The sequence below is a fragment of the Hemitrygon akajei genome, chromosome 11 (assembly GCF_048418815.1).
Source record: "Hemitrygon akajei chromosome 11, sHemAka1.3, whole genome shotgun sequence".
Classification (NCBI taxonomy): Eukaryota; Metazoa; Chordata; class Chondrichthyes; order Myliobatiformes; family Dasyatidae; genus Hemitrygon; species Hemitrygon akajei.
The window spans coordinates 74,058,727-74,084,010 of NC_133134.1; the positions used below are offsets into that span (position 1 = coordinate 74,058,727).

At 48.3% G+C, this 25,284-nt stretch overlaps 1 protein-coding gene across 1 annotated transcript in view; it reads right to left on the reverse strand.

Annotated features, from left to right (window-relative positions):
• Window positions 1–24,235, reverse strand: part of LOC140735722 (metaxin-1-like) — a 59,461-nt gene extending 35,226 nt beyond the window's left edge. The window contains 1 exon segment of the mRNA XM_073061142.1: window positions 24,124–24,235. Within this exon segment, the coding sequence (XP_072917243.1) occupies window positions 24,124–24,204 (81 nt within the window). The 5' untranslated portion in view covers window positions 24,205–24,235.
• Window positions 24,236–25,284: the final 1,049 nt, after the last annotated feature.

Consider the following 25,284-nt stretch of genomic DNA (forward strand, 5'->3'; position numbering starts at 1 on the left):
CTCACAGAGTGCCAGTACTGAACTCCAAACTCCTCACAGAGTGCCAGTACTGAACTCCAAACTCCTCACAGTGCCAGTACTGAACTCCAAACTCCTCACAGAGTGCCAGTACTGAACTCCAAACTCCTCACAGAGTGCCAGTATTGAACTCCAAACTCCTCACAGAGTGCCAGTATTGAACTCCAAACTCCTCACAGAGTGCCAGTATTGAACTCCAAACTCCTCACAGAGTGCCAGTACTGAACTCCAAACTCCTCACAGAGTGCCAGTACTGAACTCCAAACTCCTCACAGAGTGCCAGTATTGAACTCCAAACTCCTCACAGTGCCAGTATTGAACTCCAAACTCCTCACAGAGTGCCAGTACTGAACTCCAAACTCCTCACAGAGTGCCAGTACTGAACTCCAAACTCCTCACAGAGTGCCAGTACTGAACTCCAAACTCCTCACAGAGTGCCAGTACTGAACTCCAAACTCCTCACAGAGTGCCAGTACTGAACTCCAAACTCCTCACAGAGTGCCAGTACTGAACGTCCAAACTCCTCACAGAGTGCCAGTACTGAACTCCAAACTCCTCACAGAGTGTCAGTACTGAACTCCAAACTCCTCACAGAGTGCCAGTACTGAACTCCAAACTCCTCACAGAGTGCCAGTACTGAACTCCAAACTCCTCACAGAGTGCCAGTATTGAACTCCAAACTCCTCACAGAGTGCCAGTATTGAACTCCAAACTCCTCACAGAGTGCCAGTACTGAACTCCAAACTCCTCACAGAGTGCCAGTACTGAACTCCAAACTCCTCACAGAGTGCCAGTACTGAACTCCAAACTCCTCACAGAGTGCCAGTATCAAACTCCAAACTCCTCACAGAGTGCCAGTATCAAACTCCAAACTCCTCACAGAGTGCCAGTATCAAACTCCAAACTCCTCACAGAGTGCCAGTACTGAACTCCAAACTCATCACAGAGTGCCAGTACTGAACTCCAAACTCCTCACAGAGTGCCAGTACTGAACTCCAAACTCCTCACAGAGTGCCAGTATCAAACTCCAAACTCCTCACAGAGTGCCAGTACTGAACTCCAAACTCCTCACAGAGTGCCAGTACTGAACTCCAAACTCCTCACAGAGTGCCAGTACTGAACTCCAAACTCCTCAGAGTGCCAGTACTGAACTCCAAACTCCCCAGAGTGCCAGTATCAAACTCCAAACTCCTCACAGAGTGCCAGTATCAAACTCCAAACTCCTCACAGAGTGCCAGTATCAAACTCCAAACTCCTCACAGAGTGCCAGTATCAAACTCCAAACTCCTCACAGAGTGCCAGTATCAAACTCCAAACTCCTCACAGAGTGCCAGTATCAAACTCCAAACTCCTCACAGAGTGCCAGTATTAAACTCCAAACTCCTCACAGAGTGCCAGTATTAAACTCCAAACTCCTCACAGAGTGCCAGTACTGAACTCCAAACTCCTCACAGAGAGCCAGTATCAAACTCCAAACTCCTCACAGAGTGCCAGTATCAAACTCCAAACTCCTCACAGAGTGCCAGTATTAAACTCCAAACTCCTCACAGAGTGCCAGTATTAAACTCCAAACTCCTCACAGAGTGCCAGTACTGAACTCCAAACTCCTCACAGAGTGCCAGTACTGAACTTCAAACTCCTCACAGAGTGCCAGTATCGAACTCCAAGCTCCTCACAGAGTGCCAGTATCAAACTCCAAACTCCTCACAGAGTGCCAGTATTGAACTCCAAACTCCTCACAGAGTGCCAGTATTGAACTCCAAACTCCGCACAGAGTGCCAGTATTGAACTCCAAACTCCTCACAGAGTGCCAGTACTGAACTCCAAACTCCTCACAGAGTGCCAGTATTGAACTCCAAACTCCTCACAGAATGCCAGTATTGAACTCCAAACTCCTCACAGAGTGCCAGTATTGAACTCCAAACTCCGCACAGAGTGCCAGTATTGAACTCCAAACTCCTCACAGAGTGCCAGTACTGAACTCCAAACTCCTCACAGAGTGCCAGTACCGATCTCCAAACTCCTCACAGAGTGCCAGTATCAAACTGCAAACTCCTCACAGAGTGCCAGTACTGAACTCCAAACTCCTCACAGAGTGCCAGTACTGAACTCCAAACTCCTCACAGAGTGCCAGTACTGAACTCCACACTCCTCACAGAGTGCCAGTACTGAACTCCACACTCCTCACAGAGTGCCAGTACTGAACTCCAAACTCCTCACAGAGTGCCAGTACTGAACTCCAAACTCCTCACAGAGTGCCAGTACTGAACTCCAAACTCCTCACAGAGTGCCAGTATCAAACTCCAAACTCCTCACAGAGTGCCAGTATTAAACTCCAAACTCCTCACAGAGTGCCAGTACTGAACTCCAAACTCCTCAGAGTGCCAGTACTGAACTCCAAACTCCTCACAGAGTGCCAGTACTGAACTCCAAACTCCTCACAGAGTGCCAGTACTGAACTCCAAACTCCTCACAGAGTGCCAGTACTGAACTCCAAACTCCTCAGAGAGTGCCAGTATTGAACTCCAAACTCCTCACAGAGTGCCAGTATTGAACTCCAAACTCCTCACAGAGTGCCAGTATTGAACTCCAAACTCCGCACAGAGTGCCAGTACTGAACTCCAAACTCCTCACAGAGTGCCAGTACCGAACTCCAAACTCCTCACAGATTGCCAGTATCAAACTGCAAACTCCTCACAGAGTGCCAGTATCAAACTCCAAACTCCTCACAGAGTGCCAGTACTGAACTCCAAACTCCTCACAGAGTGCCAGTATTAAACTCCAAACTCCTCACAGAGTGCCAGTACTGAACTCCAAACTCCTCACAGAGTGCCAGTACTGAACTCCAAACCCCTCACAGAGTGCCAGTACTGAACTCCAAACTCCTCACAGAGTGCCAGTACTGAACTCCAAACTCCTCACAGAGTGCCAGTACTGAACTCCAAACTCCTCAGAGTGCCAGTACTGAACTCCAAACTCCTCAGAGTGCCAGTACTGAACTCCAAACTCCTCAGAGTGCCAGTATCAAACTCCAAACTCATCACAGAGTGCCAGTATCAAACTCCAAACTCATCACAGAGTGCCAGTATCAAACTCCAAACTCCTCACAGAGTGCCAGTACTGAACTCCAAACTCCTCACAGAGTGCCAGTACTGAACTCCAAACTCCTCACAGAGTGCCAGTACTGAACTCCAAACTCCTCACAGAGTGCCAATACTGAACTCCAAACTCCTCAGAGAGTGCCAGTACTGAACTCCAAACTCCTCACAGAGTGCCAGTACTGAACGTCCAAACTCCTCACAGAGTGCCAGTACTGAACTCCAAGCTCCTCACAGAGTGCCAGTATTGAACTCCAAACTCCTCACAGAGTGCCAGTACTGAACTCCAAACTCCTCACAGAGTGCCAGTATTGAACTCCAAACTCCGCACAGAGTGCCAGTATTGAACTCCAAACTCCTCACAGAGTGCCAGTACTGAACTCCAAACTCCTCACAGAGTGCCAGTATTGAACTCCAAACTCCTCACAGAGTGCCAGTATTGAACTCCAAACTCCGCACAGAGTGCCAGTACTGAACTCCAAACTCCTCACAGAGTGCCAGTACCGAACTCCAAACTCCTCACAGATTGCCAGTATCAAACTGCAAACTCCTCACAGAGTGCCAGTATCAAACTCCAAACTCCTCACAGAGTGCCAGTACTGAACTCCAAACTCCTCACAGAGTGCCAGTATTAAACTCCAAACTCCTCACAGAGTGCCAGTACTGAACTCCAAACTCCTCACAGAGTGCCAGTACTGAACTCCAAACTCCTCACAGAGTGCCAGTACTGAACTCCAAACTCCTCACAGAGTGCCAGTACTGAACTCCAAACTCCTCACAGAGTGCCAGTACTGAACTCCAAACTCCTCAGAGTGCCAGTACTGAACTCCAAACTCCTCAGAGTGCCAGTACTGAACTCCAAACTCCTCAGAGTGCCAGTATCAAACTCCAAACTCATCACAGAGTGCCAGTATCAAACTCCAAACTCATCACAGAGTGCCAGTATCAAACTCCAAACTCCTCACAGAGTGCCAGTACTGAACTCCAAACTCCTCACAGAGTGCCAGTACTGAACTCCAAACTCCTCACAGAGTGCCAATACTGAACTCCAAACTCCTCAGAGAGTGCCAGTACTGAACTCCAAACTCCTCACAGAGTGCCAGTACTGAACGTCCAAACTCCTCACAGAGTGCCAGTACTGAACTCCAAGCTCCTCACAGAGTGCCAGTATTGAACTCCAAACTCCTCACAGAGTGCCAGTACTGAACTCCAAACTCCTCACAGAGTGCCAGTATTGAACTCCAAACTCCGCACAGAGTGCCAGTATTGAACTCCAAACTCCTCACAGAGTGCCAGTACTGAACTCCAAACTCCTCACAGAGTGCCAGTATTGAACTCCAAACTCCTCACAGAGTGCCAGTATTGAACTCCAAACTCCTCACAGAGTGCCAGTATTGAACTCCAAACTCCGCACAGAGTGCCAGTATTGAACTCCAAACTCCTCACAGAGTGCCAGTACTGAACTCCAAACTCCTCACAGAGTGCCAGTACCGATCTCCAAACTCCTCACAGAGTGCCAGTATCAAACTGCAAACTCCTCACAGAGTGCCAGTACTGAACTCCAAACTCCTCACAGAGTGCCAGTACTGAACTCCAAACTCCTCACAGAGTGCCAGTACTGAACTCCACACTCCTCACAGAGTGCCAGTACTGAACTCCACACTCCTCACAGAGTGCCAGTACTGAACTCCAAACTCCTCACAGAGTGCCAGTACTGAACTCCAAACTCCTCACAGAGTGCCAGTACTGAACTCCAAACTCCTCACAGAGTGCCAGTATTGAACTCCAAACTCCTCAGAGTGCCAGTATTGAACTCCAAACTCCTCACAGAGTGCCAGTACTGAACTCCAAACTCCTCACAGAGTGCCAGTACTGAACTCCAAACTCCTCACAGAGTGCCAGTATCAAACTCCAAACTCCTCACAGAGTGCCAGCATTAAACTCCAAACTCCTCACAGAGTGCCAGTACTGAACTCCAAACTCCTCAGAGTGCCAGTACTGAACTCCAAACTCCTCACAGAGTGCCAGTACTGAACTCCAAACTCCTCACAGAGTGCCAGTACTGAACTCCAAACTCCTCACAGAGTGCCAGTACTGAACTCCAAACTCCTCAGAGAGTGCCAGTATTGAACTCCAAACTCCTCACAGAGTGCCAGTATTGAACTCCAAACTCCTCACAGAGTGCCAGTATTGAACTCCAAACTCCGCACAGAGTGCCAGTACTGAACTCCAAACTCCTCACAGAGTGCCAGTACCGAACTCCAAACTCCTCACAGATTGCCAGTATCAAACTGCAAACTCCTCACAGAGTGCCAGTATCAAACTCCAAACTCCTCACAGAGTGCCAGTACTGAACTCCAAACTCCTCACAGAGTGCCAGTACTGAACTCCAAACTCCTCACAGAGTGCCAGTACTGAACTCCAAACTCCTCACAGAGTGCCAGTACTGAACTCCAAACTCCTCACAGAGTGCCAGTACTGAACTCCAAACTCCTCACAGAGTGCCAGTACTGAACTCCAAACTCCTCAGAGTGCCAGTACTGAACTCCAAACTCCTCAGAGTGCCAGTACTGAACTCCAAACTCCTCAGAGTGCCAGTATCAAACTCCAAACTCCTCAGAGTGCCAGTATCAAACTCCAAACTCATCACAGAGTGCCAGTATCAAACTCCAAACTCATCACAGAGTGCCAGTATCAAACTCCAAACTCCTCACAGAGTGCCAGTACTGAACTCCAAACTCCTCACAGAGTGCCAGTACTGAACTCCAAACTCCTCAGAGTGCCAGTACTGAACTCCAAACTCCTCACAGAGTGCCAATACTGAACTCCAAACTCCTCAGAGAGTGCCAGTACTGAACTCCAAACTCCTCACAGAGTGCCAGTACTGAACGTCCAAACTCCTCACAGAGTGCCAGTACTGAACTCCAAACTCCTCAGAGTGCCAGTATTGAACTCCAAACTCCTCACAGAGTGCCAGTACTGAACTCCAAACTCCTCACAGAGTGCCAGAACTGAACTCCAAACTCCTCACAGAGTGCCAGTACAGAACTCCAAACTCCTCAGAGTGCCAGTACTGAACTCCAAACTCCTCACAGAGTGCCAGTATTGAACTCCAAACTCCTCACAGAGTGCCAGTACTGAACTCCAAACTCCTCACAGAGTGCCAGTACTGAACTCCAAACTCCTCAGAGTGCCAGTATTGAACTCCAAACTCCTCAGAGTGCCAGTACTGAACTCCAAACTCCTCACAGAGTGCCAGTACTGAACTCCAAACTCCTCACAGAGTGCCAGTACTGAACTCCAAACTCCTCACAGAGTGCCAGTATCAAACTCCAAACTCCTCACAGAGTGCCAGTATCAAACTCCAAACTCCTCACAGAGTGCCAGTATCAAACTCCAAACTCCTCACAGAGTGCCAGTATCAAACTCCAAACTCCTCACAGAGTGCCAGTATCAAACTCCAAACTCCTCACAGAGTGCCAGTATCAAACTCCAAACTCCTCACAGAGTGCCAGTATTAAACTCCAAACTCCTCACAGAGTGCCAGTATTAAACTCCAAACTCCTCACAGAGTGCCAGTACTGAACTCCAAACTCCTCACAGAGTGCCAGTATCAAACTCCAAACTCCTCACAGAGTGCCAGTATCAAACTCCAAACTCCTCACAGAGTGCCAGTATTAAACTCCAAACTCCTCACAGAGTGCCAGTACTGAACTCCAAACTCCTCACAGAGTGCCAGTACTGAACTCCAAACTCCTCACAGAGTGCCAGTACTGAACTCCAAACTCCTCACAGAGTGCCAGTACCGATCTCCAAACTCCTCACAGAGTGCCAGTATCAAACTGCAAACTCCTCACAGAGTGCCAGTACTGAACTCCAAACTCCTCACAGAGTGCCAGTACTGAACTCCAAACTCCTCACAGAGTGCCAGTACTGAACTCCAAACTCCTCACAGAGTGCCAGTACAGAACTCCAAACTCCTCAGAGTGCCAGTACTGAACTCCAAACTCCTCACAGAGTGCCAGTATTGAACTCCAAACTCCTCACAGAGTGCCAGTACTGAACTCCAAACTCCTCACAGAGTGCCAGTACTGAACTCCAAACTCCTCAGAGTGCCAGTATTGAACTCCAAACTCCTCAGAGTGCCAGTACTGAACTCCAAACTCCTCACAGAGTGCCAGTACTGAACTCCAAACTCCTCACAGAGTGCCAGTACTGAACTCCAAACTCCTCACAGAGTGCCAGTATCAAACTCCAAACTCCTCACAGAGTGCCAGTATCAAACTCCAAACTCCTCACAGAGTGCCAGTATCAAACTCCAAACTCCTCACAGAGTGCCAGTATCAAACTCCAAACTCCTCACAGAGTGCCAGTATCAAACTCCAAACTCCTCACAGAGTGCCAGTATCAAACTCCAAACTCCTCACAGAGTGCCAGTATTAAACTCCAAACTCCTCACAGAGTGCCAGTATTAAACTCCAAACTCCTCACAGAGTGCCAGTATTAAACTCCAAACTCCTCACAGAGTGCCAGTATTAAACTCCAAACTCCTCACAGAGTGCCAGTACTGAACTCCAAACTCCTCACAGAGTGCCAGTATCAAACTCCAAACTCCTCACAGAGTGCCAGTATCAAACTCCAAACTCCTCACAGAGTGCCAGTATTAAACTCCAAACTCCTCACAGAGTGCCAGTACTGAACTCCAAACTCCTCACAGAGTGCCAGTACTGAACTCCAAACTCCTCACAGAGTGCCAGTACTGAACTCCAAACTCCTCACAGAGTGCCAGTACCGATCTCCAAACTCCTCACAGAGTGCCAGTATCAAACTGCAAACTCCTCACAGAGTGCCAGTACTGAACTCCAAACTCCTCACAGAGTGCCAGTACTGAACTCCAAACTCCTCACAGAGTGCCAGTACTGAACTCCACACTCCTCACAGAGTGCCAGTACTGAACTCCACACTCCTCACAGAGTGCCAGTACTGAACTCCAAACTCCTCACAGAGTGCCAGTACTGAACTCCAAACTCCTCACAGAGTGCCAGTACTGAACTCCAAACTCCTCACAGAGTGCCAGTATCAAACTCCAAACTCCTCACAGAGTGCCAGTATTAAACTCCAAACTCCTCAGAGTGCCAGTACTGAACTCCAAACTCCTCACAGAGTGCCAGTACTGAACTCCAAACTCCTCACAGAGTGCCAGTACTGAACTCCAAACTCCTCACAGAGTGCCAGTACTGAACTCCAAACTCCTCAGAGAGTGCCAGTATTGAACTCCAAACTCCTCACAGAGTGCCAGTATTGAACTCCAAACTCCTCACAGAGTGCCAGTATTGAACTCCAAACTCCGCACAGAGTGCCAGTACTGAACTCCAAACTCCTCACAGAGTGCCAGTACCGAACTCCAAACTCCTCACAGAGTGCCAGTACCGAACTCCAAACTCCTCACAGAGTGCCAGTATCAAACTGCAAACTCCTCACAGAGTGCCAGTATCAAACTCCAAACTCCTCACAGAGTGCCAGTACTGAACTCCAAACTCCTCACAGAGTGCCAGTATTAAACTCCAAACTCCTCACAGAGTGCCAGTACTGAACTCCAAACTCCTCACAGAGTGCCAGTACTGAACTCCAAACTCCTCACAGAGTGCCAGTACTGAACTCCAAACTCCGCACAGAGTGCCAGTACTGAACTCCAAACTCCTCACAGAGTGCCAGTACCGAACTCCAAACTCCTCACAGATTGCCAGTATCAAACTGCAAACTCCTCACAGAGTGCCAGTATCAAACTCCAAACTCCTCACAGAGTGCCAGTACTGAACTCCAAACTCCTCACAGAGTGCCAGTATTAAACTCCAAACTCCTCACAGAGTGCCAGTACTGAACTCCAAACTCCTCACAGAGTGCCAGTACTGAACTCCAAACTCCTCACAGAGTGCCAGTACTGAACTCCAAACTCCTCACAGAGTGCCAGTACTGAACTCCAAACTCCTCACAGAGTGCCAGTACTGAACTCCAAACTCCTCAGAGTGCCAGTACTGAACTCCAAACTCCTCAGAGTGCCAGTACTGAACTCCAAACTCCTCAGAGTGCCAGTACTGAACTCCAAACTCCTCAGAGTGCCAGTATCAAACTCCAAACTCATCACAGAGTGCCAGTATCAAACTCCAAACTCATCACAGAGTGCCAGTATCAAACTCCAAACTCCTCACAGAGTGCCAGTACTGAACTCCAAACTCCTCACAGAGTGCCAGTACTGAACTCCAAACTCCTCACAGAGTGCCAATACTGAACTCCAAACTCCTCAGAGAGTGCCAGTACTGAACTCCAAACTCCTCACAGAGTGCCAGTACTGAACGTCCAAACTCCTCACAGAGTGCCAGTACTGAACTCCAAGCTCCTCACAGAGTGCCAGTATTGAACTCCAAACTCCTCACAGAGTGCCAGTACTGAACTCCAAACTCCTCACAGAGTGCCAGTATTGAACTCCAAACTCCGCACAGAGTGCCAGTATTGAACTCCAAACTCCTCACAGAGTGCCAGTACTGAACTCCAAACTCCTCACAGAGTGCCAGTATTGAACTCCAAACTCCTCACAGAGTGCCAGTATTGAACTCCAAACTCCTCACAGAGTGCCAGTATTGAACTCCAAACTCCGCACAGAGTGCCAGTATTGAACTCCAAACTCCTCACAGAGTGCCAGTACTGAACTCCAAACTCCTCACAGAGTGCCAGTACCGATCTCCAAACTCCTCACAGAGTGCCAGTACTGAACTCCACACTCCTCACAGAGTGCCAGTACTGAACTCCAAACTCCTCACAGAGTGCCAGTACTGAACTCCAAACTCCTCACAGAGTGCCAGTACTGAACTCCAAACTCCTCACAGAGTGCCAGTATTGAACTCCAAACTCCTCAGAGTGCCAGTATTGAACTCCAAACTCCTCACAGAGTGCCAGTACTGAACTCCAAACTCCTCACAGAGTGCCAGTACTGAACTCCAAACTCCTCACAGAGTGCCAGTATCAAACTCCAAACTCCTCACAGAGTGCCAGTATTGAACTCCAAACTCCTCACAGAGTGCCAGTACTGAACTCCAAACTCCTCACAGAGTGCCAGTACTGAACTCCAAACTCCTCACAGAGTGCCAGTACTGAACTCCAAACTCCTCACAGAGTGCCAATACTGAACTCCAAACTCCTCAGAGAGTGCCAGTACTGAACTCCAAACTCCTCACAGAGTGCCAGTACTGAACGTCCAAACTCCTCACAGAGTGCCAGTACTGAACTCCAAGCTCCTCACAGAGTGCCAGTATTGAACTCCAAACTCCTCACAGAGTGCCAGTACTGAACTCCAAACTCCTCACAGAGTGCCAGTATTGAACTCCAAACTCCGCACAGAGTGCCAGTATTGAACTCCAAACTCCTCACAGAGTGCCAGTACTGAACTCCAAACTCCTCACAGAGTGCCAGTATTGAACTCCAAACTCCTCACAGAGTGCCAGTATTGAACTCCAAACTCCGCACAGAGTGCCAGTACTGAACTCCAAACTCCTCACAGAGTGCCAGTACCGAACTCCAAACTCCTCACAGATTGCCAGTATCAAACTGCAAACTCCTCACAGAGTGCCAGTATCAAACTCCAAACTCCTCACAGAGTGCCAGTACTGAACTCCAAACTCCTCACAGAGTGCCAGTATTAAACTCCAAACTCCTCACAGAGTGCCAGTACTGAACTCCAAACTCCTCACAGAGTGCCAGTACTGAACTCCAAACTCCTCACAGAGTGCCAGTACTGAACTCCAAACTCCTCACAGAGTGCCAGTACTGAACTCCAAACTCCTCACAGAGTGCCAGTACTGAACTCCAAACTCCTCAGAGTGCCAGTACTGAACTCCAAACTCCTCAGAGTGCCAGTACTGAACTCCAAACTCCTCAGAGTGCCAGTATCAAACTCCAAACTCATCACAGAGTGCCAGTATCAAACTCCAAACTCATCACAGAGTGCCAGTATCAAACTCCAAACTCCTCACAGAGTGCCAGTACTGAACTCCAAACTCCTCACAGAGTGCCAGTACTGAACTCCAAACTCCTCACAGAGTGCCAATACTGAACTCCAAACTCCTCAGAGAGTGCCAGTACTGAACTCCAAACTCCTCACAGAGTGCCAGTACTGAACGTCCAAACTCCTCACAGAGTGCCAGTACTGAACTCCAAGCTCCTCACAGAGTGCCAGTATTGAACTCCAAACTCCTCACAGAGTGCCAGTACTGAACTCCAAACTCCTCACAGAGTGCCAGTATTGAACTCCAAACTCCGCACAGAGTGCCAGTATTGAACTCCAAACTCCTCACAGAGTGCCAGTACTGAACTCCAAACTCCTCACAGAGTGCCAGTATTGAACTCCAAACTCCTCACAGAGTGCCAGTATTGAACTCCAAACTCCTCACAGAGTGCCAGTATTGAACTCCAAACTCCGCACAGAGTGCCAGTATTGAACTCCAAACTCCTCACAGAGTGCCAGTACTGAACTCCAAACTCCTCACAGAGTGCCAGTACCGATCTCCAAACTCCTCACAGAGTGCCAGTATCAAACTGCAAACTCCTCACAGAGTGCCAGTACTGAACTCCAAACTCCTCACAGAGTGCCAGTACTGAACTCCAAACTCCTCACAGAGTGCCAGTACTGAACTCCACACTCCTCACAGAGTGCCAGTACTGAACTCCACACTCCTCACAGAGTGCCAGTACTGAACTCCAAACTCCTCACAGAGTGCCAGTACTGAACTCCAAACTCCTCACAGAGTGCCAGTACTGAACTCCAAACTCCTCACAGAGTGCCAGTATTGAACTCCAAACTCCTCAGAGTGCCAGTATTGAACTCCAAACTCCTCACAGAGTGCCAGTACTGAACTCCAAACTCCTCACAGAGTGCCAGTACTGAACTCCAAACTCCTCACAGAGTGCCAGTATCAAACTCCAAACTCCTCACAGAGTGCCAGTATTAAACTCCAAACTCCTCACAGAGTGCCAGTACTGAACTCCAAACTCCTCAGAGTGCCAGTACTGAACTCCAAACTCCTCACAGAGTGCCAGTACTGAACTCCAAACTCCTCACAGAGTGCCAGTACTGAACTCCAAACTCCTCACAGAGTGCCAGTACTGAACTCCAAACTCCTCAGAGAGTGCCAGTATTGAACTCCAAACTCCTCACAGAGTGCCAGTATTGAACTCCAAACTCCTCACAGAGTGCCAGTATTGAACTCCAAACTCCGCACAGAGTGCCAGTACTGAACTCCAAACTCCTCACAGAGTGCCAGTACCGAACTCCAAACTCCTCACAGATTGCCAGTATCAAACTGCAAACTCCTCACAGAGTGCCAGTATCAAACTCCAAACTCCTCACAGAGTGCCAGTACTGAACTCCAAACTCCTCACAGAGTGCCAGTACTGAACTCCAAACTCCTCACAGAGTGCCAGTACTGAACTCCAAACTCCTCACAGAGTGCCAGTACTGAACTCCAAACTCCTCACAGAGTGCCAGTACTGAACTCCAAACTCCTCACAGAGTGCCAGTACTGAACTCCAAACTCCTCACAGAGTGCCAGTACTGAACTCCAAACTCCTCAGAGTGCCAGTACTGAACTCCAAACTCCTCAGAGTGCCAGTACTGAACTCCAAACTCCTCAGAGTGCCAGTATCAAACTCCAAACTCCTCAGAGTGCCAGTATCAAACTCCAAACTCATCACAGAGTGCCAGTATCAAACTCCAAACTCATCACAGAGTGCCAGTATCAAACTCCAAACTCCTCACAGAGTGCCAGTACTGAACTCCAAACTCCTCACAGAGTGCCAGTACTGAACTCCAAACTCCTCAGAGTGCCAGTACTGAACTCCAAACTCCTCACAGAGTGCCAATACTGAACTCCAAACTCCTCAGAGAGTGCCAGTACTGAACTCCAAACTCCTCACAGAGTGCCAGTACTGAACGTCCAAACTCCTCACAGAGTGCCAGTACTGAACTCCAAACTCCTCAGAGTGCCAGTATTGAACTCCAAACTCCTCACAGAGTGCCAGTACTGAACTCCAAACTCCTCACAGAGTGCCAGAACTGAACTCCAAACTCCTCACAGAGTGCCAGTACAGAACTCCAAACTCCTCAGAGTGCCAGTACTGAACTCCAAACTCCTCACAGAGTGCCAGTATTGAACTCCAAACTCCTCACAGAGTGCCAGTACTGAACTCCAAACTCCTCACAGAGTGCCAGTACTGAACTCCAAACTCCTCAGAGTGCCAGTATTGAACTCCAAACTCCTCAGAGTGCCAGTACTGAACTCCAAACTCCTCACAGAGTGCCAGTACTGAACTCCAAACTCCTCACAGAGTGCCAGTACTGAACTCCAAACTCCTCACAGAGTGCCAGTATCAAACTCCAAACTCCTCACAGAGTGCCAGTATCAAACTCCAAACTCCTCACAGAGTGCCAGTATCAAACTCCAAACTCCTCACAGAGTGCCAGTATCAAACTCCAAACTCCTCACAGAGTGCCAGTATCAAACTCCAAACTCCTCACAGAGTGCCAGTATTAAACTCCAAACTCCTCACAGAGTGCCAGTACTGAACTCCAAACTCCTCACAGAGTGCCAGTACTGAACTCCAAACTCCTCACAGAGTGCCAGTACTGAACTCCAAACTCCTCACAGAGTGCCAGTACCGATCTCCAAACTCCTCACAGAGTGCCAGTATCAAACTGCAAACTCCTCACAGAGTGCCAGTACTGAACTCCAAACTCCTCACAGAGTGCCAGTACTGAACTCCAAACTCCTCACAGAGTGCCAGTACTGAACTCCAAACTCCTCACAGAGTGCCAGAACTGAACTCCAAACTCCTCACAGAGTGCCAGTACAGAACTCCAAACTCCTCAGAGTGCCAGTACTGAACTCCAAACTCCTCACAGAGTGCCAGTATTGAACTCCAAACTCCTCACAGAGTGCCAGTACTGAACTCCAAACTCCTCACAGAGTGCCAGTACTGAACTCCAAACTCCTCAGAGTGCCAGTATTGAACTCCAAACTCCTCAGAGTGCCAGTACTGAACTCCAAACTCCTCACAGAGTGCCAGTACTGAACTCCAAACTCCTCACAGAGTGCCAGTACTGAACTCCAAACTCCTCACAGAGTGCCAGTATCAAACTCCAAACTCCTCACAGAGTGCCAGTATCAAACTCCAAACTCCTCACAGAGTGCCAGTATCAAACTCCAAACTCCTCACAGAGTGCCAGTATCAAACTCCAAACTCCTCACAGAGTGCCAGTATCAAACTCCAAACTCCTCACAGAGTGCCAGTATCAAACTCCAAACTCCTCACAGAGTGCCAGTATTAAACTCCAAACTCCTCACAGAGTGCCAGTATTAAACTCCAAACTCCTCACAGAGTGCCAGTACTGAACTCCAAACTCCTCACAGAGTGCCAGTATCAAACTCCAAACTCCTCACAGAGTGCCAGTATCAAACTCCAAACTCCTCACAGAGTGCCAGTATTAAACTCCAAACTCCTCACAGAGTGCCAGTACTGAACTCCAAACTCCTCACAGAGTGCCAGTACTGAACTCCAAACTCCTCACAGAGTGCCAGTACTGAACTCCAAACTCCTCACAGAGTGCCAGTACCGATCTCCAAACTCCTCACAGAGTGCCAGTATCAAACTGCAAACTCCTCACAGAGTGCCAGTACTGAACTCCAAACTCCTCACAGAGTGCCAGTACTGAACTCCAAACTCCTCACAGAGTGCCAGTACTGAACTCCACACTCCTCACAGAGTGCCAGTACTGAACTCCACACTCCTCACAGAGTGCCAGTACTGAACTCCAAACTCCTCACAGAGTGCCAGTACTGAACTCCAAACTCCTCACAGAGTGCCAGTACTGAACTCCAAACTCCTCACAGAGTGCCAGTATCAAACTCCAAACTCCTCACAGAGTGCCAGTATTAAACTCCAAACTCCTCACAGAGTGCCAGTACTGAACTCCAAACTCCTCAGAGTGCCAGTACTGAACTCCAAACTCCTCACAGAGTGCCAGTACTGAACTCCAAACTCCTCACAGAGTGCCAGTACTGAACTCCAAACTCCTCACAGAGTGCCAGTACTGAACTCCAAACTCCTCAGAGAGTGCCAGTATTGAACTCCAAACTCCTCACAGAGTGCCAGTATTGAACTCCAAACTCCTCACAGAGTGCCAGTATTGAACTCCAAACTCCGCACAGAGTGCCAGTACTGAACTCCAAACTCCTCACAGAGTGCCAGTACCGAACTCCAAACTCCTCACAGAGTGCCAGTACCGAACTCCAAACTCCTCACAGAGTGCCAGTATCAAACTGCAAACTCCTCACAGAGTGCCAGTATCAAACTCCAAACTCCTCACAGAGTGCCAGTACTGAACTCCAAACTCCTCACAGAGTGCCAGTATTAAACTCCAAACTCCTCACAGAGTGCCAGTACTGAACTCCAAACTCCTCACAGAGTGCCAGTACTGAACTCCAAACTCCTCACAGAGTGCCAGTACTGAACTCCAAACTCCGCACAGAGTGCCAGTACTGAACTCCAAACTCCTCACAGAGTGCCAGTACCGAACTCCAAACTCCTCACAGATTGCCAGTATCAAACTGCAAACTCCTCACAGAGTGCCAGTATCAAACTCCAAACTCCTCACAGAGTGCCAGTACTGAACTCCAAACTCCTCACAGAGTGCCAGTATTAAACTCCAAACTCCTCACAGAGTGCCAGTACTGAACTCCAAACTCCTCACAGAGTGCCAGTACTGAACTCCAAACTCCTCACAGAGTGCCAGTACTGAACTCCAAACTCCTCACAGAGTGCCAGTACTGAACTCCAAACTCCTCACAGAGTGCCAGTACTGAACTCCAAACTCCTCAGAGTGCCAGTACTGAACTCCAAACTCCTCAGAGTGCCAGTACTGAACTCCAAACTCCTCAGAGTGCCAGTATCAAACTCCAAACTCATCACAGAGTGCCAGTATCAAACTCCAAACTCATCACAGAGTGCCAGTATCAAACTCCAAACTCCTCACAGAGTGCCAGTACTGAACTCCAAACTCCTCACAGAGTGCCAGTACTGAACTCCAAACTCCTCACAGAGTGCCAATACTGAACTCCAAACTCCTCAGAGAGTGCCAGTACTGAACTCCAAACTCCTCACAGAGTGCCAGTACTGAACGTCCAAACTCCTCACAGAGTGCCAGTACTGAACTCCAAGCTCCTCACAGAGTGCCAGTATTGAACTCCAAACTCCTCACAGAGTGCCAGTACTGAACTCCAAACTCCTCACAGAGTGCCAGTATTGAACTCCAAACTCCGCACAGAGTGCCAGTATTGAACTCCAAACTCCTCACAGAGTGCCAGTACTGAACTCCAAACTCCTCACAGAGTGCCAGTATTGAACTCCAAACTCCTCACAGAGTGCCAGTATTGAACTCCAAACTCCTCACAGAGTGCCAGTATTGAACTCCAAACTCCGCACAGAGTGCCAGTATTGAACTCCAAACTCCTCACAGAGTGCCAGTACTGAACTCCAAACTCCTCACAGAGTGCCAGTACCGATCTCCAAACTCCTCACAGAGTGCCAGTATCAAACTGCAAACTCCTCACAGAGTGCCAGTACTGAACTCCAAACTCCTCACAGAGTGCCAGTACTGAACTCCAAACTCCTCACAGAGTGCCAGTACTGAACTCCACACTCCTCACAGAGTGCCAGTACTGAACTCCACACTCCTCACAGAGTGCCAGTACTGAACTCCAAACTCCTCACAGAGTGCCAGTACTGAACTCCAAACTCCTCACAGAGTGCCAGTACTGAACTCCAAACTCCTCACAGAGTGCCAGTATTGAACTCCAAACTCCTCAGAGTGCCAGTATTGAACTCCAAACTCCTCACAGAGTGCCAGTACTGAACTCCAAACTCCTCACAGAGTGCCAGTACTGAACTCCAAACTCCTCACAGAGTGCCAGTATCAAACTCCAAACTCCTCACAGAGTGCCAGTATTAAACTCCAAACTCCTCACAGAGTGCCAGTACTGAACTCCAAACTCCTCAGAGTGCCAGTACTGAACTCCAAACTCCTCACAGAGTGCCAGTACTGAACTCCAAACTCCTCACAGAGTGCCAGTACTGAACTCCAAACTCCTCACAGAGTGCCAGTACTGAACTCCAAACTCCTCAGAGAGTGCCAGTATTGAACTCCAAACTCCTCACAGAGTGCCAGTATTGAACTCCAAACTCCTCACAGAGTGCCAGTATTGAACTCCAAACTCCGCACAGAGTGCCAGTACTGAACTCCAAACTCCTCACAGAGTGCCAGTACCGAACTCCAAACTCCTCACAGATTGCCAGTATCAAACTGCAAACTCCTCACAGAGTGCCAGTATCAAACTCCAAACTCCTCACAGAGTGCCAGTACTGAACTCCAAACTCCTCACAGAGTGCCAGTACTGAACTCCAAACTCCTCACAGAGTGCCAGTATCAAACTCCAAACTCCTCACAGAGTGCCAGTATTAAACTCCAAACTCCTCACAGAGTGCCAGTACTGAACTCCAAACTCCTCACAGAGTGCCAGTACTGAACTCCAAACTCCTCACAGAGTGCCAGTACTGAACTCCAAACTCCTCACAGAGTGCCAGTACTGAACTCCAAACTCCTCACAGAGTGCCAGTACTGAACTCCAAACTCCTCAGAGTGACAGTACTGAACTCCAAACTCCTCAGAGTGCCAGTACTGAACTCCAAACTCCTCAGAGTGCCAGTATCAAACTCCAAACTCCTCAGAGTGCCAGTATCAAACTCCAAACTCATCACAGAGTGCCAGTATCAAACTCCAAACTCATCACAGAGTGCCAGTATCAAACTCCAAACTCCTCACAGAGTGCCAGTACTGAACTCCAAACTCCTCACAGAGTGCCAGTACTGAACTCCAAACTCCTCAGAGTGCCAGTACTGAACTCCAAACTCCTCACAGAGTGCCAATACTGAACTCCAAACTCCTCAGAGAGTGCCAGTACTGAACTCCAAACTCCTCACAGAGTGCCAGTACTGAACGTCCAAACTCCTCACAGAGTGCCAGTACTGAACTCCAAACTCCTCAGAGTGCCAGTATTGAACTCCAAACTCCTCACAGAGTGCCAGTACTGAACTCCAAACTCCTCACAGAGTGCCAGAACTGAACTCCAAACTCCTCACAGAGTGCCAGTACAGAACTCCAAACTCCTCAGAGTGCCAGTACTGAACTCCAAACTCCTCACAGAGTGCCAGTATTGAACTCCAAACTCCTCACAGAGTGCCAGTACTGAACTCCAAACTCCTCACAGAGTGCCAGTACTGAACTCCAAACTCCTCAGAGTGCCAGTATTGAACTCCAAACTCCTCAGAGTGCCAGTACTGAACTCCAAACTCCTCACAGAGTGCCAGTACTGAACTCCAAACTCCTCACAGAGTGCCAGTACTGAACTCCAAACTCCTCACAGAGTGCCAGTATCAAACTCCAAACTCCTCACAGAGTGCCAGTATCAAACTCCAAACTCCTCACAGAGTGCCAGTATCAAACTCCAAACTCCTCACAGAGTGCCAGTATCAAACTCCAAACTCCTCACAGAGTGCCAGTATCAAACTCCAAACTCCTCACAGAGTGCCAGTATCAAACTCCAAACTCCTCACAGAGTGCCAGTATCAAACTCCAAACTCCTCACAGAGTGCCAGTATTAAACTCCAAACTCCTCACAGAGTGCCAGTATTAAACTCCAAACTCCTCACAGAGTGCCAGTACTGAACTCCAAACTCCTCACAGAGTGCCAGTATCAAACTCCAAACTCCTCACAGAGTGCCAGTATCAAACTCCAAACTCCTCACAGAGTGCCAGTATTAAACTCCAAACTCCTCACAGAGTGCCAGTACTGAACTCCAAACTCCTCACAGAGTGCCAGTACTGAACTCCAAACTCCTCACAGAGTGCCAGTACTGAACTCCAAACTCCTCACAGAGTGCCAGTATTAAACTCCAAACTCCTCACAGAATGCCAGTACTGAACTCCAAACTCCTCACAGAGTGCCAGTACTGAACTCCAAACTCCTCACAGAGTGCCAGTACTGAACTCCAAACTCCTCACAGAGTGCCAGTACTGAACTCCAAACTCCTCACAGAGTGCCAGTACTGAACTCCAAACTCCTCACAGAGTGCCAGTACTGAACTCCAAACTCCTCACAGAGTGCCAGTACTGAACTCCAAACTCCTCACAGAGTGCCAGTACTGAACTCCAAACTCCTCACAGAGTGCCAGTATTGAACTCCAAACCACTACGCTACCGCGGCACCCTGCCCTCTAAGTGGGAAAGTATCCATAATAGCAAATTGTGAAACTTGGGAAAACAGGCAGAGGACTCGACAAGCTTCAGGCAAATCAGCATGACGGGAGTTAAACAAGTGATAGGTAGAAGAAAAAGATCCCAGATGATTACTTGAGCACGTTAATGACATGAACCCTAATGGCACAAAACATTCCTTTAGCCAGTCTCCCCTTGGGGTTTGTTTTCACTGGAGCATTAGATGCCGAGGGAAGACCTGCCACAAAGAGAGGCGTTGATAGGCAAGGTAAATAGAGTCTCCTTGCCACGGTAGAATATCATGTACTCGAGCCTGTGCATTCAAGGTGAGAGGAGGAAAGTTTAAAGGTGTACAGAGCAAGTTCAAAGGTGTTATTGTCCTTTTTAAACATTTTCTTCATGATCACAGGACCCTGCTCAACATTAACAACTTAAAGTACTGCAGCTCTACCTCATCAGCAACATGCTTGTTGGCGGAGAAACTGAAGGAGCTGGACTTGGTGCAGACCGTGATGCTGCCTGCAAGAGAAGCACCGGTGCACGGAGAAGGTGTGCAGACTAACGCCAAGCTATCATCTTAGTCGCTTTTCTTGTGATCACAAGGCCCTGTTGGGCATTGGTGGTGCGGAACGCTGCAAGTCTGATTCATCCATTCGAGAGTGAATGGTGGGGGAGTTGCGTGGCCTTGGTCGTAACGAGGACTAGGCGCAAGCTGCAGAATCACCTGTTTGCAGCCGCCAAGGGAGAGGTGTTGGAGTCGGGCACTCTGCAAGAGGCTGTGTGGCGTGGCATGGCATCCATGCTGGAGTCGGTGCTGCCCCCAGTGTTCGCTCAGCAGAAGACAAGCTGTATTGTGTTCGACTGCAGACTACTGCAATGTTCATGGACTCGGGGACTTGGACTATATTTTTTTGTGTGACTGTATTTTACCGATATCTTATACGTGCTTTGTGCTGTGTATGATTGTTCTGCACCTTGGCCCCAGAGTAACACTGTCTCTCTTCCCGCCATCACGGACATTTACACTACATGCTGCATCCACAAAGGAAACAGCATTATGAAGGACCCCATGCACCCCTCATACAATCTCTTCTCCCTCCTGCCGTCTGGGAAAAGGCTCCGAAGCATTCGGGCTGTCACAACCAGGCTATGTAACAGTTTCTTCCCCCAAGCTATCAGACTCCTCAATACCCGAAGCCTGGACTGACACTTTGCCCTACTGTCCTGTTTATTATTTATTGTAATGCCTGCACTGATTTTGTGCATTTTATGCAGTCCAGTGTAGGTCTGTAGTCTAGTGTAGCCTTCTGTGTTGTTTTTTTATTATGTAGTTCAGTCTAGTTTCTGTACTGTGTCATGTAGCACCATGGTCCTGAAAAATGTTGTCTCATTTTTACTATGTACTGTACCAGCAGTTATGGTCGAAATGACAATAAAAGTGAATTGACGACTTGAATAACAATTGAACTTGAACTTGATAGGATGGGTTAGATGCAGAGCACTCCTTCACTGTCCTGGGGTAGATTGCCAGCGCAGGGGCAGCACTGGTTAAATACTGCGTAAATAACCCTCTACGTTGTCCTTTCACACACACTCCCAAGGCAAAGACAGCAGGCTTTCGATACTGAGTAAATATCGCTCTATACTGTGATATCACACACACTTCTAAGGCAAGGACAGCTCAGTTTGGAAGCTGAAGAAATATCCCTCAGTACTTCTCAGGGCAGGGGGAGCATGGATACAGAGTAAAGTTCCCTTTACATTGTCCACACACACACACACAGAGCTGGGACAGCATGGATTAGAGAAGTTCCCCTTCCACTGTCCAATCAAATGGCTTCATTACCCTTCAAATGCCCTGTGCTGTATTCATGTATGGTTGAATGACAATGGCATTTAAGAGGCTGTTAGTCAGACATATGAATATGCAGGGTGGAGGAATATTAATCACGTACAGGCAGAAGAGAATTAGGCACTGTGTTCGGCAAAGACGTTATGGTGCACAATTCCTTCTTACAAAATACGATACCCTCTCTTCTCTAAATCTTTTCATCTTATTTGATGAGGTTAAGTTGATGGTGAGGAAGGCAAAGGCAATGTTAGCATTAATTTCAAAAGGAGTAGAATATAAAAGCAAGGATGTATTGTTGAGGCTTTATAAAGCACTGGTGAGGCCTCACTTGGAGTACTGAGAGCAGTTTTGGGCCCCCTAGCTAAGAAAGGATATGCTGACATTGGAGATGGTTCAAAGGGGGTTCACGAAAATGATTCAAGTTTTGAAAGGTTTGTCACATGAAGAGCATTTGACCGCTCTGGGCCTGTATTCACTGGAATTCAGAAGAATGAGGGGAGACCTCATTGAAACCTGTCAAATGGTGAAAGGCCTCGACAGAGTGGAAGTGGAGAGGATGTTTCCTATGGTGAGAGAGTCTAAGACCAGAGGACACAGCCCCATAATAGAAGCACGTCCTTTTAGAACAGAGATGAGGAGGAATTTCTTTAGCCAGAGTGTGTGAATCTGTGGAATTCATTGCCACAGGCAGCTATAGAGGCCAAGTCATCGGGTATGGTTAAGGCAGAGGTGTGGTTCTGATCAATTCGCAAAGGGATCAGGAGAAACTGGTCTGGACTATTTTCCCTGGAGTAAAGAAAGCTGAGGGGTGACCTGACAGAGGTTTATAAGGCAGGGAAAAGGGAATCAGGAGTGGTGAACTTGGGGTTGGGGGCATTACTGGAAGTTTGAGAAATCGATATTCATGCCATTAGATGAGAGCAGTGGTCTCCAACCACTGGGCCATGAAACCTGTATAGGACCACAAAGCATGTGCTACCAGGCCGCGAGGAAACAATATGATTTGGCGATATGAAACGATATGAGTCAGCTGCACCTTTCCTCATCCCCTGTCACGCCCAGTTGAACTTGAACACACACGAGGTCATCAGTCACCTAAATGCAGTGATACCCTCGGCACCAGGGATCACTGGTTGGCCTCGGGTAATCGGCGAGAAGAGCCAGTGCTACTGGCCTGGAGCGCGCACGGATGGGCGCTGCCTCTAAACTTGTTTAGCACACAATGTTTGTGGGGAACCCGGTGCTAAAATATTTGCAGATGACCTAATTCAGGCTCAGGGTTTCGTAAGTAGTAGAGCAGCTACCTCACTGCAGTCTACTGAAAGTCATCCCTCGAGCCAAACTTTTGTCGGCCAATAGATCTTACCGGGGGGGGGGGGGTACATGCCCTGTCGCACTCCTCGCTCAGTCGGTCCCTCCGGACTGCGACCGCCGCGGCCCCAGTACGGGGACCTCCGGCCCTTACCTTGTCCTCTCACTGGTATGTTGCAATGATTTTATACGTTCATATGAGGAAAATATGCACTGTGTGTTTAATATCCAAACGGAACTTAAAATGTTATGACGCTATTGACTAATAAGTGAGTTATAATTGACTTATCACTATATTCATGTGAGGAAAATATGCGCTGTGTGTTTAATAATAAATTCTTTAGATAAACCCTTTTAGAAATGAAACTGAGTGTATTAGCCACTTATAAGTGACTTATAGTTGACTTATATTCCGGTCGTGATTAATACCCCCACCCCCAACCCCCCCCCCCCCACCCGTCGGCCGGTTCGCAAGAATATTGTCAATATTAAACCGGTCGGCGGTGCAAAAAAGGTTGGTGACCCCTGGATTAGAGGCTACCTGGACGGATTTCTCAAACTGCTGGGAAATCCCACCCAACCACTCTCTCAGCATTTCCCGTTCCCTCTCTCACCATATCTCCTTACCCGCCCATCACCTCCCTCTGGTGCTCCTCCCATGGCCTTCTGTCCTCTCCTAACAGACTCCCCCTTCTCCAGCCCTGTATCTTTTCCACCAACTAAATTCCCAGCTCTTTACTTCACTCCTCCCTCCTCCCGGACTTACCTGTCACCCTGTGTTTCTTCCTCCCCTCCTCCCACCTTCTAACTCCGACCTCTCATCTTTTTTTTCTCCAGTCCTAATGAAGGGTCTCAGCCTGAAATGTGAACTGTTTACTCTTTTCCATAGATGCTGCCTGGCTGGCTGAGTTCCTCCAGCATTTTGTGTGTGTTGCTTGGGCTTCCAGCATTGGCAGATTTTTTCTTGTTTGTGATTTGACAAGTATATAAATAGGGTTGGGGGACTAAATGCAGGTAAATGGGACTAGCTCAGCTAGACATGGTCAACATGGCCGACTTAGACTGAAAGGCCAGCTCCCGTGTTATATAACTCTTTATTAAGTTGGATTATATTTCTTTTTCTTTAACAGTTTGTACTAAAGTCGTTATATTTATTTTTTTATCCTGTAGGTTATGCATAATTTAATTAATTTCGCCATATTAACTTACACTTGCAATGCAACAAGCTGCTGCTGCAAAAAACTTGGTATTCAAACCGTGGACATATAATATGTATGACAATAAACTTAAACAACTGAAAACTTGGCCGCAAAACCCCGTTGCCATGACGACCGTGTGATCTCCGGGCCCGACCTTGCTCCCACGCGGATTGATTAAAGATTAATAGCGTGGCTCCCCATTATTCCCCGAGGCCCCGGACGTCCCGTTAGGGTGTCCCCCGCTCTCCTCTCTTTCCTCCACCTTACCAGCACCGTCAAGCTCTCGATGTCGACCGACGGCAGCCCCCAGTCTCCCTTCCAGCAGAACAGCTCCAGGGGCACCGCCATGCCCGACCCTCCACCCGGATGTGATCGCCCGTGACCCGGAAGCCGAGATGTGAGGCGGTTGCCTCGGCAACCGGAGGGAGCATCTTTGGACAAGCGGGATGAACTACGGAAAATTAAGAACTTGGTCTCGGGATTTTACGTGGAAATTTTATGTAAGAGGCAGTGTATAGACATTGTAAACTTAGTAGTGAGAAAAAGGGCGGAAATTTGATGGGTTTAGATAGATCTGGGTTTGGGTTTTGATCCCAAAGGAAATGACAGTGTCACAGTAGCATTACAAGTGAAGTAGAAAGAATTAAAAAAAGTAACTGCACACAGTCCAATAGGAGGGCGGGGGAAAATCACTTCCCCAGCTATAGGTTGACACATTATAGAGCCTAGTGGGCGAGGGTAAGAATAAGCAGTTGTCTGACCTATTACTAAAAATGCTCCTCTGTTCAGCCAAGGTGGCATGCAGAGGGTGAGAAACATTGTCCAGAATTGCCAGGATTTTCCATAGAGTCCTTTGTTCTACTACAGCCTCCAGTGTGTCCAGTTTGACACCTATAACAGAGATGTATACATTATATGTAAAGCACAGTGTACAGAGATTATAAACACTGTGGGGAAAGGGTTGGAACCATAGGAGTTATGTATGGAAGTTATTTATAAGCAGAGTATGCAGAGTTTATAACTCATTTTGGTGAAAGAGAAGTAGAACTGGAGGGGTTATATACGTAAAACTGCCTGAGGATGTGCTGGGGCAGCCGCAATTTTCATCGCTCATTTTGGTGCCAACGTAACATGCTCAAAATGTTCAGAACCACCCAAGCAACAAGCTCCACAGAAGTGCCAGAGCATCATTTTATACAACACCATCACTTAGTCCAGCAACATCAACACCCCTGGGGAGGGACCCGTTCACCAGAAACTCAGCCAGACTACCACTACGGCTGCTAAGGTTCCTTGTCATAGCCGGGGCATGCTCCCACTACCTATTAAATGCTTCTAATGGCGTGGGTCTCAAATAGCCTTTGGCAACCAAGGCCAGCTCCTGGCCTTCACCTGTGGCTTAGCTACTAAGCCCGGCAGAACCATTTC